This window comes from Catharus ustulatus, chromosome 7 (assembly GCF_009819885.2).
Source record: "Catharus ustulatus isolate bCatUst1 chromosome 7, bCatUst1.pri.v2, whole genome shotgun sequence".
Taxonomy (NCBI): Eukaryota; Metazoa; Chordata; class Aves; order Passeriformes; family Turdidae; genus Catharus; species Catharus ustulatus.
Window position 1 is genome coordinate 19,185,595 of NC_046227.1, and position 16,740 is coordinate 19,202,334.

The window sequence follows — 16,740 nt, forward strand, 5'->3', positions numbered from 1 at the left end:
TTATTATGAAGGAGCTAATTCAACCTTTTTTTTTCACATTATTTAGCTGTAATTGGATCTACATATTATAATGAAACTATTTTTCTGCTCTGCATTTGCACATTAGCTTTGACTTGAAAATGCTCTAGTATTTTCTGTTAATATTCCCATTGCTCACCATTAGCATTTAATCCTTCTTATTTTCACTAGTAACCTCTCCTAGGGTGATTCTGTCCAGCCTGTAATGCACACGGGGAATATTAGCAGGACTCACAAGATCAGACTATATAATATGACCTCAGTTTCTGAAAGTGTCTTCTATTGGAGCCAAAAATATTGACCTTCTTTCGAAATTGGGAGAGTGTATCTATCCACCTGCCCTGGAGACAGTGATTGCCTCCTTATATTTGAAGAGAGTGTTCATTCTTCTTCAGGTGTGATAGGCGGAATGACTGCGGTGACAGCAGTGATGAAAGAGGATGTATCTATGAACCGTGTCAACAGCACCAGTTTACTTGTCAGAACGGGCGCTGCATTTCCAAAGCCTACATCTGTGATGGGGATAATGACTGTGGTGATGAATCTGATGAGCTGGAACATCTCTGTAGTACACCAGAAGCAACCTGCTCTCCCCATCATTTTAAATGTGACAATGGAAACTGCATTGAGCTGGTTAAAGTCTGCAATCGGTTGGATGATTGCTTAGACAACAGCGATGAGAAAGGATGTGGTATGTATAGAGTTATTTGTACTGTCTAATTTAAAAATCTTAGGCACCTTTGAAAAAATACACTCTTAAGACAATTCTTTAATTCCAATCATATCTATTCTGTGGCTGTTCCTCAGAAAAGAAAATTATAAGAAATGTATATTTTAATTTTTTTGCTTTAATTCAATCATACTTACTATGTGCTGTTTTAACTGTGATGATGAGCTAATGATAGAAACAGAATGTATTTCATACATTGTTATGCATTACATTTCCAAAATATCCTGTAATCCATACTTTGCAGTCGGTGTTTTGTGACAGACTTCAGAGGTGGTAGAATAATTTTATTTTAGATTATGTTGTTTTGTTTTTTCCTTTATTACAGCAACACAAATCCACATTCAGCATTTTCAGGGGGTAGCAAGGAGAGAGAGAGACAGAGTGCATTGGAAAGTGACTGCACTATTACTCTGCTAGCTGGCTCTTTGAATAGAACTCCTTTCCTTCCCCAGGTGTAAATGAATGCAGTGACCCTTCAATCAGTGGATGTGATCATGACTGTACAGACACACAGACAAGTTTCTACTGTTCTTGTCATCCTGGATACAAACTTATGTCTGATAAAAGGACTTGTGATGATATTGATGAGTGCAATGAAACTCCATCAGTATGTAGCCAGATTTGTGAGAACACAGCTGGCTCCTACATCTGTAAGTGTGCCCCAGGCTATATCCGGGAGCCTGACGGAAAAAGTTGCCGGCAAAATAGTAATATCTCCCCATACCTTATTTTTAGCAACCGTTACTATCTGAGAAATCTCACAGCAGATGGCCAGTCTTACTCTCTCATTTTGCAAGGACTGAGAAATGTGGTGGCACTGGACTTTGACAGGGTGGAAAAGAGGTTATACTGGATTGATGTGGGGAGAAATGTCATTGAACGAATGTTCCTAAATGGAACAAATAAGGAGGCAGTGATAAGTGATGATGTGCCCAACGGGGAAGGTATCGCTGTTGACTGGGTTGGCAGGTAAGAAAATACATTTTTTGTCTTTCTGGGCTACTGAAGAAATGATGTGTGAGGGAGTTTATCTTAGGGTTTTTTCCCCACTCCATTTGAAATTCCTGAGGAGTACTGAAATAATTTGGGTTGTGGATGCAGTGTTTTACAACTACTCTGAAATTGTTTATCAGCATCTAAAACATAACACTTAAATTACTCTCATATGTAGCACACTGAGGTTGTCAAACTTTCTCATCAATCATTTGCTAGCAGTTGTTGGGATTGGCATGCAGGTCTCACTCTGCATAAACAAAATATTGTAACAGGTAACTAGATCCCAGTGAAGTAAGTAATAGTAAGACTTAATGAAATTTAGCTCCTTTACCAATGTGAAAAGCATGTGTCTTTTGCTCTTGACAAATGCACCTTTAACTGACATGCTCAAAAAACATGATGCACATAATTTTCTGTCAGGAGGCCAGCATATGGGTGAGGTAATCAGAAAAAGCATCTCATTGCGGCCAATTTTTAATGGCCTGCAGTGTTTCAAAAATTAGTCTGATTTACTGCCCCAGAACCTCTGTTGTTATGCGGTAGCCACTCTGACAGTGGTCTTGCTGTGTTTCATCTTGCTTTCCAAGTGCAGTAATATAAGTACGAAAAGTTTAAATAACATGGAGCACACTGTAAACCAATAGAATTGTTCCAAAAGTCACTTTTGCAACTTATATGACAGTGTTAATATTAATATGTTCATATAATAGTTTTTACTTTTGTAAAACACTGTGTCTCTAAACCTAATGATGATATTGCCAGCAGCCCCAAAAGCTTTATAATTCATGGAGAGGTGATGAAGCAAAAGGCAAATTTTAGCTGAAGTGGTCCTACTGCTACATTTCTAATACAGCTTTTGAATTATTTCCACTGCCATTAGTCATGACTTCAGTCAGTTCTTGTTTGGGTGTTCCAGACAGGCTGAAGGACAGTACGATGGTTGAATTTTTCTGCTTGTTTTAAGTGCAGAGAGAGGATTAAAGGATGCCATGAGATGTAGGTTGGAGAGGACTATGTTCTCCTCCCTCCCTGGTGGGAATGGTACTACTTAGGGTGATGTAGGCAGAATTGTACCTGTCAGGCTATTTCTTTTGTCAGGAATGACACTTTGGGTGCTGGAGGTGACCAGCTCTGCAGAGAATTTCAAAGTATTCTGCTATAGATCCAATTGAATGTAATGCTTTGCTTTGCTGCAGGATTTTAAAAAAATCATGTCGTCTGCTTATATGATTTCATTGCTTACAGCTATGTGTACAGTAATTTCACGAATACAAGCCGCACTGTTTTGACCAAAATTTTGCTCCCACACCGGTAATGCGGCTTATACTCAGGAGCGGCCAATATGTGAATAATTTTCTGACATTTTCAACCTCAGGAGTGCAAACCGAGTCAGTGCAAACTGCAAAGTTGAGTACCTGCCAGTAAAACCCTGCATTTACGCGGTTGTTAAAAATTGGTTACTCTGTTGCACGGCGGGTGGAGCTGCTCCATGCAGGCAGCACAGGGGGTGGGGAAGGCAGAGCAGCTCCCTCCTCCTGGCCCCACGGCTCAGGGGGAGGCAGGGGCTCTCTCCTGCTGGCCCCGCAGCCCGGGGGGAGGCAGGGGGCTCCGTGCTGCTGGCCTCGCAGCTCGGGGGGCTCCCGTCCCCGCGTGCCGCCATCGCAGAAGCAGGGCGGCTCCATCCCCGCCTCCCACCACCGCCGTGGATGCCGACGGGCTCTGTGCCCCTCCTGCCACCACGGGGCAGCGCCGGGCCGGGGCGAGCGAACCCAGAGGCAGCGGCGGCCGGCCCCGAGTGGCCCCGCCAAGCGGCAGTGCCGAGCTGGGCCACCCAGCGCTGTCGGCAGCCCCGAGCCCGCACGGCCCGAGCCGAGCCAGTAAACCCCGCCCTGCCGCGATTCTGTTACTATTTGGCAACTTTGTTGCACGTGGGTCCTCGCTGCGAATGACAGAGTGGCTTATGCTCAGGTGTGACTTATTTATGGACAAAGAATGAAATGTTTGCCAACACCCGGCGATGAGGCTTATACTCAGTGCGGCTTGTATTTGTGAAATTACTGTAATTCCCAGGCAAAGTAATAGAAATCTTAGAAAATTCTAGGGTGTCAAGCTATTTAGGACTTTTCTATCTGTTTGATCAGAGCAGAGGTGGCAGCATGGAATAGTTGAGGATTCTCTCAACTGCCTTACAGCCCTGGTCACAGTCCATTGCACTGCATGTTTTTTTTCCTGCTCCTGGCCATTATTGGTAGGACAGAAAGGGAAGAGGGGTTTAGGAATTTGTAGGCAAATGGCATATTATTACTCAACCGTGCACCTGCAAGTTTGAATTCGGCACCACTGATTGTAGTTACAAAGTGAAAAGGGCAAGCCTGGAGCATGGTGCAGAGGAGGTGTCACTGAAGTATGTGTTCCTCTTGGACACATTACTTGTGTATGTGTATCCAGTGGATATATTGCTTCTAAGAGAAAAAAAAAATCAAAGATACTGTGAAGCTAAATAAGGGGGAAAAATATATAGTTAATAAATTAACTCTAAAATATTTCAGAAAATTGTACTGGGTAGATGCCTACCGAGATTGTCTCTATGTCTCTGAACTTGATGGAAGATTCCGGAAAAAACTGGTAGATCGGTGTGTGGATGCCAACAATACTTTCTGCTTTCAGTATCCCAGAGCAATTGTCGTTCATCCAAAATATGGGTATGACTTTTCAAGAGTCCTTTTCCTTTCTTTTGTAAATAATTTTGCACTGTTCTGAAAATCTGAAGTAAATTTGGGCTGCTTGCATTTAGATTTCTGGGGTGTTAGCTGCAGCTTAGGAAAAACAGTAGATTGCCTGTTGTGGGTGTATATGCATGGCTCTCAGCTACCATTGAAAGTGGAACTTTCAATATGGACTGGAAAGTTCTGATGGCAAGGCTAAAAAGGTTGATAGAAGTGTGCATGTCTTGGTAGATATTGAGGCTGACTGAATTCATTTGTGATTGCACAATTGTCTGCTGTAGCAGTTAAACTAAGAAATATATTAGCTTTCTTCTTTCTCAATCTCTACTTTAGTTCTGTGGCAGGAAATACTGTCTTTGAGGTGTGGCTTCTAGTATTTACTTCAACAATCCTGACTCTAAGTATTCATTTGAACAGACAGGTTTACTGGACAGACTGGGCAGATCGGGCCTATATTGGACGAGCTGGTATGGACGGCAAGGAGAAGACTGTGATCATCTCTACAAAGTTAGAGTGGCCCAATGGACTTACCATAGATTACACCAATGACAAGCTCTACTGGACAGATGCCCATCTAAATTATATTGAGTATGTACACAGAAAATATTAAAAAAACTGAATGATCACTCATGTTAGATTGTGATGGGAGAATTTATAGGTACTGTAAAAGGAATACGTATTTCTGCTCACTGACTCTTATAGAAAACTGGAGTCAAAATGTCTGGAGTAGTAGATGATATGGATCATTAGATGACACAGTAACTGAGTTGCTACATTTATTGAAAATTGTCCAAAAATTACAGTGAAAAGACTCACACTCTGTACTAAAATATGCAACTTCTCTATATCTGATTGTACAACCTGAACCAAAACAAAATTGACTATATAGTCCTCATTTTTTTATTCTTTTGTTTCTATTTATAGAAAGAATTGAGCTGTAACTAAACTAATCACGTGCTATTAATTTGTATACAAACCTTTAGAAGATGTCTGAATGTCCATAAGTATGATATGGAATTTTCTCTTGGCAAATGGGATTCTTTTGTCAATCAAAAAAATTTATGCATTGCTTCTAGTGCTAGAAAATTTCCACCTAAATAGCACTAAAAATGAGTAATAGTTATCTAACTATTTCAATAATTTTGAAATACATGATACTGAAATACCTTGAAAGCAATAATCTGTATTTATATGAGTGTTCATACTTGTATTCATATTTACATGCATATTTAAATTTATATTTACTTCTATTCTTCTCCACATTAATTCTGGCAGCCTTTTCTATGATAAAGTATTAAAGATGTCTTTTTAAAAATGCGAGTTAATTATATGTATGTTTCTCACTCTCTCGTATTTCATAATTTCCCTATATAGCAAGGTGATAGTAAAAATATAAAATCTTATTGAAGATAGCTTAGCAAAGGAAGCTCTAAATCAGAAAGACATGTAAAATTTAGGAATATAGGAAGCCTATTATTGTCCTCAGTGTTCCATTATTAACAGTCTGAATCATCTAGCCAAGCTAGTCTCTTTTGTGACAAAAATAACTTGCTGTTAAGGCAATAAATGTGCAAAATTTCATTGTTTTAGCTATTGTGCTTCTGTTTCAGTGGATGTTACTCTATTCCATTTATTTCCCTGAAATAACCTGTTTTACTTTCCTCCATAAACTAAAATGAATTCACTAAGGATGGTGATCTGTCTTAAGGGAGTAAAGAAGCTGCAATTCTACACTGCATGTTTCTGTTCACCAATAATGAAGAAGCATAAGCATACGTAATACGTAAAGAGAAAACATGGAAAGAAGTTTTAGCATTTATCTGAATGTTTTGCACAAATTTTTCTTTGTGGAGGTACTCTGACCTGGACGGACATCATCGTCACACGGTGTATGATGGGACTCTACCTCATCCATTTGCAATAACAGTTTTTGAAGACACGATATATTGGACTGACTGGAACACAAGGACAGTTGAAAAAGGAAATAAATATGATGGATCAGAAAGGACTGTTCTTGTCAATACCACGCACAGACCATTTGACATTCATGTTTACCATCCATACAGACAACCATTTGGTGAGAAAACAGAATTAGATTTGTGTTTAGAGGACCAGTTGTTGCCTGTGGACTAGTTGTACTCAGCTTTTGTCTTTGCTGAGGGGAATAAAATGCACAGAGTAAATGTAGGCATCTGCTTTGCATTTATAAGTTGCCTTTTCTTTGAAAAGCAATGACTAGTAATGCATAATTTTAAATTAGTTTCTAAAACATCGTGGCTTAATAGCATAGATTTCACTATGAAATGACATCTATTTCTCTCTTGAAATGCCTACTTATCTAGGTTTTGGTTTTCAACCTCTTACATTTAAGGTTTCAAAACAGTGTTAGAGAAACCTATCATAGATTGAAATCTTCGTGTTCTGGAAATTATGAAGTATGATAATATTTATTCTTCTATTTTGCCAGTTAACAATCCTTGTGGCACCAATAATGGTGGTTGTTCCCACCTTTGCCTAATAAAAACTGGTGGTCAGGGGTTTTCCTGTGAGTGTCCTGACAACTTCATGGTCATACAGTTCGGCAATACAGCCCACTGCCTTCCAATGTGCTCTAGCACGCAGTTTCTCTGTGCAGACACTGAGAGGTAAGTCCACTGCTCACCATTGCTTTTTCCATGTGTTTTTAAGGACGTATTTTACAGTTTAGTCTGTTCAAAAGGGCAGGAAATTAGGGATTCCTTCTGTAAATTTGGATTGTTAGAAACATGTACCCCCAGAAACTGATTCTTGTTGAATTCTCAAATCTGGAACCTTTATTTATTTATTTTAAAAAAATCTTTTACAATGTATCTGTTTCTGTCAAATATATGCTGTCTGCCAGCATATGGCCCAGGAAAGCCATTTAGCTGATGGGGGGCACATTTCTAACCCCTTTTACTGAGACAGCAGTGGAGGAAGAGGAATGGTGATATAAGAGCTGTTGTACTGATGTATCACCCTGGAGCCTATCAGGCAAGTGTGCTTGTTGGGTTGCCTTTTGAAGCAGTGCTGTAATGATAATCCCTAGTGAAATTTTTCTGCTAAAGTTTGGGTGAATTGTTGAAATATTATCTCATTAAAAATCCAGTTGGAGATTGATCTAAAAAAATTAGAAAGGATTACCACAAGTAAACATAAAATTAAATCTTTATTATTTTCTGTGAACTTCCTTCTAGAGATCCACCAATATCATCTGTTTATCATCTGTTTCTGGTGACAATATTCTGGCATATTTTATTAGCAATTGACATATGAAATATAGTACATAAAATTCAAGATGTTTTGGATGTTTCAAGAAATAACACTAAGACAAGACTGTCTTTTGTGCTGTAAAAGAATGGTTATACAGCTGTAAAGCCATATACTCAACAAAGAACACACTGTTTTCTCTTTGTAGATGTATTCCCATCTGGTGGAAGTGTGATGGACAGAGGGACTGTCGAGATGGCTCTGATGAGCCCCCAACCTGTCCACACCGGTACTGTCCTGTGGGGCAGTTCCAGTGTAATGATGGGAACTGCACAAGTTCACATTTCTTGTGCAATACCCTGCCAGATTGCCATGACAGATCAGATGAAGATCCTGTACTTTGTGGTATGTTCCAACAAATAAATTAAAGTGTTTAGCCCGTATAAAACATGTAATCAACATTTAAATTTCATAATCATTGTCCCTTTTTCAAAGATGAAAAGGTGAGATAGACAGATGCAGTCTTTTCTAGTCTTGCACTCTCTGGAACCATTCACCTCAGTGCAAACAGGGTAGAAGAGAGCAAAAATATACTATGTCAAAACATAAACACTTTCTATATCTTCAAGACAGATTTGCCCTGAGGTAAACTACCATCTGAGGTATAAAATACTAGAAACAGGACTCACTTTGTTTTGCTCTGAGTAAATCCGTGGTGATTGTGAAGAATGTAAGGCATCCTAATTCCCAGGTCAGTCTAAGGGGTGTGCTAATTTTCCCTCTATTCTACTTTGTGTGGTGGGACAAAATTATACCACCCTCTGCATTTCACAAAATCCAGTTCATGTGGGAAGATTTGTTTTGGAGAGCTGTACGAGATAGCTTGTGGAATAATGCTGCCTCTTTAAAAACCTATGCTATTCCACATACTTATGTCTAATTTTAAAAAACATATCCTTAGTTCTCTTTTTTTAAATAACGTAGTTCTGGCAGTTGCAAGCAAGTAATATAAAGCAAAGGTGAAAGCAGTGTGGTTTGTATGCAAACCTTTAGAAGATGTCTGAATGTCCATAAGTATGATATGGAATTTTCTGGTGGCAAAAATCTCTACATTGCTTCTAGTGCTAGAAAATTCCCACCTAAATAGCACTTAAAATGAGTAATAGTTATCTAACTATTTCAATGATTTTGAAATACATGATACTGAAATTCTGTGAATGCAGTAATCTGTATTTATATGAGTGTTCATACTTGTGTTCATATTTACATGCATATTTAAATTTATATTTACTTCTGTTCTTCTCTACATTAATTCTTCTGATAGTTTCAGTGCTTTCCATTCCAAAGTGGTTCTTAGAATGACAGAATTAAATGAAGTGTCGATTTTAACTGAGTTTCAGATAGCTAAGATCTTAAGTGTGCCACAGGGGAATTAGAAAAGTAGAAATATGGCAGTTGTGTAATGCACTGATTTTAATATACTGGGTACAATAAAAATCAGTTTAGGTCTATGTAATTCCTTTTACTTATCATCTCGTGAGTGAGAACAGAATCCTTTGGTCTAGAACAACAATGGAAATTACAATACAAGGTTTTCTCTTGAATAGTTTGGCAGTGTATGTAAAAAAAAGTAGTAGAGTGGAATACATTGAGACATAGAACTTCTGGAAGTATAGGTAAGTGTTGACTCCTGTTTTCAGAGCTACCTCAGTTTGCCAGCACTGCTGATACCAGCTTTCAATGCTTTGCCCTTTGGGAAGAGAGGCTATACCTTTGTAGGTTGTGCAGCTGATACCAGCATGGTCTTCTGCTATGTTTTCTATCATGTTCATTCTTAGAGAAACAGGATCATCAGGCAATATACACCTAAGCTGATAGCATGGCCAGAGCCAAAATGCCAAAATAGCTCTTCTGTGAAGTGAGTGGGAGATACTACGTCAGTCATATTGACTGCTGGGTTAACTTCCCCCTGCTTTAGGAGAAGGTAGTATGTCTTGCTCCTAGGAAACTGTAGAGCCTTAGTGAGCTTGTCTGAAGATGCCTCAGGAAAATGTGATGTTAAAAATGTGTACCTTAACTGCTTTAAATGGGCAAGTATATGTGGTATTTAAAATTTTTTCTGGCTTTGTTTTTAGTTGTTGGTGTAAACATGAGGGCTCAATTGATATAACAGCAGCAGATAATTTCTGTAAATTGCAGTATCCTAACAGCTGATCTGTATCCTTTCAGCTAATCACCAGTGTGAAACTCATCAGTGGCAGTGTGCCAACAAACGGTGTATCCCAGAAGCCTGGCAGTGTGATAGAGAGGATGACTGCGGTGACAACTCAGACGAAGACAGTGCTCACTGTGCCAGTAGAACCTGTCCCCCAGGCCAATTTAAATGTGACAATGGCCGCTGCATCCCACAGTCCTGGAAGTGTGATGTGGATGATGATTGCGGTGATCACTCTGATGAACCATTCCATGAATGCAGTAAGCACACAACTGTAGTAAAATGCCTGCATTAAAATGAACCAAAAGCAGAGTGAACCACATTACTTGACTTTCCTGAGATGAAAAGTTTTTTAAAAGAAGTGTTTTCTGCAAGCTAATTGCATTTGTGTAGTAAACAGTGTTAGAAAACATAGAGGCTATGTAATAATTTACTACTTACTTATTCGTGAAAAGGAGAAAGTTTATTTATGCTGGCCAGATTATTAGAAACTGGCAGCAGCTCACTGACTCTCTTGATGCTAGGATTTTCCTATGTGCTCTAGCATGTCTCTGAGCCAATGGATGTCTTCAAGAACTTGTGACTAAGTTTTACCATCTGAGGATAAGCCTCCTCCTCTGGCTCCCAAGTTTGGGGCTGTTGCCCGTGTCACCAGCTCTAAAGTTTAGGGAAAAACAAAATGAGTATGATTTGATCCTGTGAGGGCATATTGATCCTGTTTGTAGCATATGCAGAATACAAGCAGCATAGATTGGAAAAGATAGTAAAATCAGATACATTTAATGCTTTCTCTTTTACAACTCTGAAGTTAGCAGATAGCTCTTTTCAGTTGAAATAATCGACCGTAAGTTATAAAAGGTTAGGAGAGGCAGATTAACAAGGAGGACAATTAATGGCTAAGTAACACAATTAATTTTGACTACTGGCTCTTTCAGTGGGACCTGCTTATCGTTGTGACAATCACACACAATTCAGCTGTAGATCCAACTACCGTTGTGTACCACTGTGGGCAGTGTGCAATGGGAATGATGACTGTAGAGACAACAGTGATGAACAAGGCTGTGGTAAGTTTGGAGAAGGTCATTTCAATATACTTTTGTGCCTAAAATATTTTTCCAGATTTTCTGAAAGCCTTCAGTAATAATGTACCTGGGAAAATACTATACTAATGTGTGCTGTTTTGTTGGCAAACTGTCTGCTCTGCAGAGGAGATGACTTGCAGTCCTTTTGGAGATTTCCGTTGTGACAATCATCGATGTATCCCACTACGCTGGAAGTGTGATGGAGATGATGACTGTGGAGATAACTCTGATGAGCACAACTGCAGTGAGTTCTTGTTTTGTTTGTAATTATATAGTCCCACTTTTGACTTAGATATCCTTCTATTTTCTATTGAGAATGAAGCAGACAGCTATTAAATGCAACTATTCTTTGTTTTATATGGCAGTCTGTCCTTTATTTGCTGAAATACCACACTGATATCACAAGGATGCATTCTGGTTATATAAAAACATTGATCAATCTAGTCATCACAATAACACAAATTCCTGTTTTCCACTAAGAAGTGGCATTTGAATTTTGTCCTGTGTGCAAATGTAATATTATATAGTTTCTTAGTGATAATGGATTTTTTTCTGATTTGAATTGAAAGCTCACATATAATTCTGTGTTGAAACAAAGTCTTTAATGATTTTCCTTTTCTCTGTGTTGAGAGGGACATAGAATATCTACCATATTTAAAGAATACTTGGGAGGAATGCTGTTTTAACGTAATTTAATTTTAAAGATTTTCCCTCATTATCTGCCCACATGACTTTTGTCTGGCTCAATGAGGCAGGTGTGAATGTTTAACTCTACATCCGAGAAACTTTTCACATTTGTACATTGATTTTAAATGAAGGTCCTCGTGAGTGCACAGAAAGTGAATACCGTTGTGACAATCTGCGCTGCATTCCTTCCCGGTGGATCTGTGACCATGATGATGACTGTGAAGACAATTCAGATGAACGTGACTGTGGTGTGTATTATGCTATCTCTTACGTGTTCACACTGTTGTTTCTAATGGGATAAATTATTCTGCAAAATGATCTTTTATGAAAAGCATCTTTAAAGAAGTAATGTTCACCCTGTCACCTTAGTCACTCCACCAAAAGTAGAGAATACCAGTTTTAGTAGTCTGGGATTTTCCAGCATTTTTTAGAAGTTTGTTATCAAGACGTAAAACGTTTATCTGTCTTTGAACAAGAAGACATTTCAACAGTTACTTCTGAATCTTTTCAGAGTTGAGAACCTGCCACCCAGGTTATTTCCAGTGTGATAGTGGACACTGCGTTGCAGAGCGCTTCAGATGTGATGGAAATGCAGACTGCCTTGATTTCTCTGATGAAGCAACTTGCCGTGAGTCAAAAGCTTTGCAATTGGTGCTCATTGTGCTCACTCTCAGAAAGATTTGTACTTTCATCTATTTTTAAGTGAGATGACTCCTTAGAGATGTAGAATTCTGTAATGCTCAGTGATGTTAGTAAAAATTCAAGATAAGCATAATATTTTGAATCAGCATTTTAATAATATAATAATAGGTTGCCATCTCTTACACTGATTGTAAACACATTCAAAATGGTAGGAAATTATTGTGTTTACCAAATACAGGAGAAAATACATGTGATTGAATTAAAATTTTTTACTAACCCATGAACACTGCAAGATTCAAACTGTTTCAATTGTACTAAATTCTAACAAGGTTTTGTAATGAGATTGTCTTTTATAATAGTCAAAGTAGTGCAAAATGTCCCAAAATATCAGTGAAACCAAGGAAATAATGTACTTTTCCATTTCTCTTTTCCTTTGGTATATGAATCTACTGTCAAAAAAGTATCTGTAGCTTGCCTGGATCTACAGCTGCAGCTGTTTATCCAGAAAATATTGTTCCCAGCTGGAATGAAAATATTCCCTCTGTACTCGATCTGCATTGACTGCCATCAGCGTTTTGGGTGATACTGATGTCTAGGTTCTGACTTACATATTTCCATGATTTTAGGCTTCAGTACTTGGGAGAATTCCTTTCTCTTCATGTTGGTATCAGGGCAGTCCTGTACATCTTTCCATGTACATAATTTTAACACCTGAAATTTAAGTAAGAAAGGGCATCTGCACAGTACTATTTTTCTGATGGTAACCATATCTTATGATGTAGATCACAGCGGTTGTCTTTCAGAACCTGAGTTATAAAACATTTGACTGTTCTTAAATGGAGGATAAAGTATATGAGAAGCCATTGAAAAGGCAATGGTATGGTTTATTTATATAGGTTGGTAGAGTAATATTTTTTGTTTTTGCTTTGGTTTGGTTCAGTTCATTTCCTTTCACAACTTTTACAGAATATGAGTGGGGGTCTTTTCCTATATCAACATGAGTCCTTTTGGAATTACGTATCTTATGTGCTTCTTCAATCATTCATGTTTGGTGCCAGTGAGGTTAATGACCTTTTTTACTGAACTAGATTTGTCAATAAAAAATACAAGTAACATTTGTTAATTTATTTTCAAAAGCTGTCTAATGTAAGTTGTTTCACTATTCATTTAAACCTGAATTAATTACTTGTCGCTGCAAAGAAGTCTTCAGTCCTTGCAGCCTGTTGTTGCTGTACATCTTTAAAGCATCTCAAATAGTATCTCCTATTATGGAGGAAAATGTTTTTTTAAAATAATATGGGGTTGGACTAAATATTTTTCATGAAAACATAATCTTTTTTATTGTAAATGAAAATGTCAAAATTTTCTTTTTTTCAGCAACACGGTATCCTAATGGTACATATTGTCCACCCATGCTGTTTGAATGCAAAAACCACGTCTGTATTCAGCCATACTGGAAATGTGATGGGGATAATGATTGTGGAGATAACTCTGATGAAGAACTTCATCTTTGCTGTAAGAGAGAGGAATTATATTAAAATTAACAATATGCTACATCTCTACATATAATAGATCAATTAGAAAATAAATTGTCATTATTTGGGATGAGTCCTAAGAACTTTATTTTATATGCAAGTTGACTCCATTCTCTGACAATATTTCTCACTGCTTTGCAGATGTTTGTACATGTGGTTATGAGAGTAGGGAGAAGCATATCAGAGAGATAAGATCACTATTTCACCTTTTAAAGTTGGTTATCAAAAAAAAAGAATGTCACTTGGAAATGAAAGATTAATTCAGATAATTTATATTGTCACAGGTGCTGAACTTTCAAAGCCATTAGTGTTGTAAATACAGCTGAGAAGTTCTGACTTGAGGTCTAATAATTAGGGGTTGGAGGTGGTACTTAAACTGGTTTTGTCAGTTACGCATTTAAACAACATGTTCGATTTCCAGTCAATTTTTTCATAAACAAACCTAGAAACCTCAGTGTTATATGTAGTTAGAGAACTTTTCTTTGGCCAAAGATGAGGTATTGTCATCTGATAAAAAAATGTGTAAGGTCTTAACATACTATCACCAAAATGTGTAGAAAATATTTTTTTGTCTGAATACCTCCTCATCTTTTGGAATATAAAAACCATATTAATGTTCCAAGAGAAAAGAGGTATGAATAATTTGTGACCCAATGATCTGAAATATCAAAGTGTGACTGATTGACCTCTGTGCTTTCAGTGGATATTGCTTGTGAATCTCCATTCCGTTTCCGCTGTGAAAACAACCGCTGTATATACAGTCATGAGCTGTGCAACCAGGAAGATGACTGTGGAGATGGAAGTGACGAGAAGGAGGAGCACTGTATGTTTGCACAAAATTGAGCATCAAATTCAGTAATTTTTATCTGCTTAATGTGTATGAAAATAAGACCTCACTATGAAATAATTTGAACTATGGTTATTGGTACTATGTATTTATAGCTCTCTGTCCAAGTAGCAAAAATTGGCAAACATTTGTCTGAAAAGTAAAGACCGTGATTTTCAAAACAATACTGTATTTTCTTATGAGCACCAGCAACATTTGTTCATTTTATTATGAACTCCACTTAAAAGGAGGAAGAAGAAAGAGTTTGGCTGTATAGTAAAATTGGGATGGGACTTTTAAAATAAAGAAATCAATACTTCCTGAAGTTGTGGCACTGTTAAGCACATATTAACAGGCTTTATATTTAGGCCCAGTGCCTGCTCTCTTAATATTCAATAGGTTTTTGCCCTCAGATATCTTACATAGTTCTCACTGACTGTGTATTTTCAAGTTTAGTAATATTTTTAGTTGCTTAATATTATTTGCTGGCTTTATTGTACAATGTTCTAAAAGTTAGTTGATTAATACCTCCATAATTTCTTGAAACCTGCAGTAGGTATATGAAGTATATAATTAAAGAATATTAATAAGTTTGCACTATTAAAAAGAAAGTTTAGTCAACAAATAACACAAAGAATTTTCCTTCTGTCATTTTTATAAAATAGCAAGACTTTTTTCAGTTCATGGAGATGTGACTAGAAACCAGGATGTTGCACCCTTGTTATTTATACAGACTTCCAAAGTAGTCTTGTCACTGTTTTACCAGATGGCATCAGCTTCCCCATTAGCAATGCTACCTGTTAGTACTTCATAGTTTAAACTGTGACAGAGGACTATTTCTCTTCTTGATTGTAGGTAGAGAGCCAACACCAAGGCCTTGTACAACTGAAGAATTCAAGTGCAGTAATGGAAATTGCATTCCCCTACATTATGTCTGTGACAATTATGATGACTGTGGAGACCATTTTGATGAAATGGGCTGCAGTAAGTAATAATATCAGTAAAATTAAAAATTACAATGCTGTTGAAATAGAATTTTCTGAAACTGAAAGCAATGAATGTTTTTTCTTGAATAGCATACTAAGTATTGGTTTTTTAATTAGCCTGTGTGAATTTCCTTATTTTTTAAATAAGCCTGTTCTAGGATTATTCAGTTAGCGAGAACAATATTTACTGTTTTCATTCTCTCATTATTTTAGTTTATTTTGGTTTAATTCTCTTCTGTTTTAATTCTTTTGTACATGTCTTCCAAGAACACATAGATGTGCTACTTAGAGACACTAGAGACATGGCTTAGTGGGTCTTGGCAGTGTTTGGTTTACAGTACTACCTGATAATTTTAAAGATCTTTTCCAACTTGAATGATTCCATCATTCCATGAAATTCAGTGCTCTGAACACAGTTTTTTTAGGCTTAGAGTATTTATGCATCACAAAAAAAGGGCTTGATCTAGGTTTCAATCTTGGTTTGAAACGGTTTGCATTACAGAGGCAAGAACATCTATTTATTTCAACCATAATTGCAATAGACCAACATGGATTTATTAATGGGCAGACTCTGAACTGAAAATAAAAGTATATTGAAATGCTTCTATTTTCCTTTTTACGGACATGATCACAGAATTCTTTAAGGACCACTAGTCCTTTGCCTGTCGGCCCTCTCAGATCTTCCATACAGTTTTTATTAACTATTTATTATATATTTACTAGTATCCATTTAGATGTAAAAGCTCTGACATGAACTTGGAGATGAGAGGTATTCCATAGAATATCAAAAAAACCCAAACAAAACCATAACTTTTAATATCAATATATAGACAGCTGCAGTGTGGTAATAGGAGCATACACTTGTAATCTGAATTTGTCAGGCTGTGATGGTGTCAAGTGAGAGTTTGCCAAATGCTGCACTGGTGATTTGCAATCCAGCAGACTTGCAAAACACAAATAACTTGGAAGCCTGTAGTGTATTCCATTTTGAAGCAGCTGATTTCTCTGTTTCAATTACCATCCCAATGGTCTTTAGGTAATATAGCCTAATGTAATGACTTGATGAAAA

At 37.4% G+C, this 16,740-nt stretch overlaps 1 protein-coding gene across 2 annotated transcripts in view; it reads left to right on the top strand.

Moving 5' to 3' along the window:
- Positions 1 to 16,740, top strand: part of LRP2 (LDL receptor related protein 2) — a 109,718-nt gene that overhangs the window by 74,590 nt on the left and 18,388 nt on the right. For both annotated transcript variants that reach the window (XM_033065246.1, XM_033065247.1), the window contains 15 exons: positions 414 to 709; positions 1,201 to 1,717; positions 4,294 to 4,446; positions 4,888 to 5,058; positions 6,324 to 6,547; positions 6,938 to 7,115; positions 7,907 to 8,103; positions 9,928 to 10,173; positions 10,849 to 10,977; positions 11,120 to 11,239; positions 11,814 to 11,930; positions 12,194 to 12,310; positions 13,702 to 13,839; positions 14,560 to 14,682; positions 15,541 to 15,669. In XM_033065246.1, the coding sequence (XP_032921137.1) occupies positions 414 to 709; positions 1,201 to 1,717; positions 4,294 to 4,446; positions 4,888 to 5,058; positions 6,324 to 6,547; positions 6,938 to 7,115; positions 7,907 to 8,103; positions 9,928 to 10,173; positions 10,849 to 10,977; positions 11,120 to 11,239; positions 11,814 to 11,930; positions 12,194 to 12,310; positions 13,702 to 13,839; positions 14,560 to 14,682; positions 15,541 to 15,669 (2,855 nt within the window). The remainder of the gene's footprint in view (positions 1 to 413; positions 710 to 1,200; positions 1,718 to 4,293; positions 4,447 to 4,887; positions 5,059 to 6,323; positions 6,548 to 6,937; positions 7,116 to 7,906; positions 8,104 to 9,927; positions 10,174 to 10,848; positions 10,978 to 11,119; positions 11,240 to 11,813; positions 11,931 to 12,193; positions 12,311 to 13,701; positions 13,840 to 14,559; positions 14,683 to 15,540; positions 15,670 to 16,740) is intronic.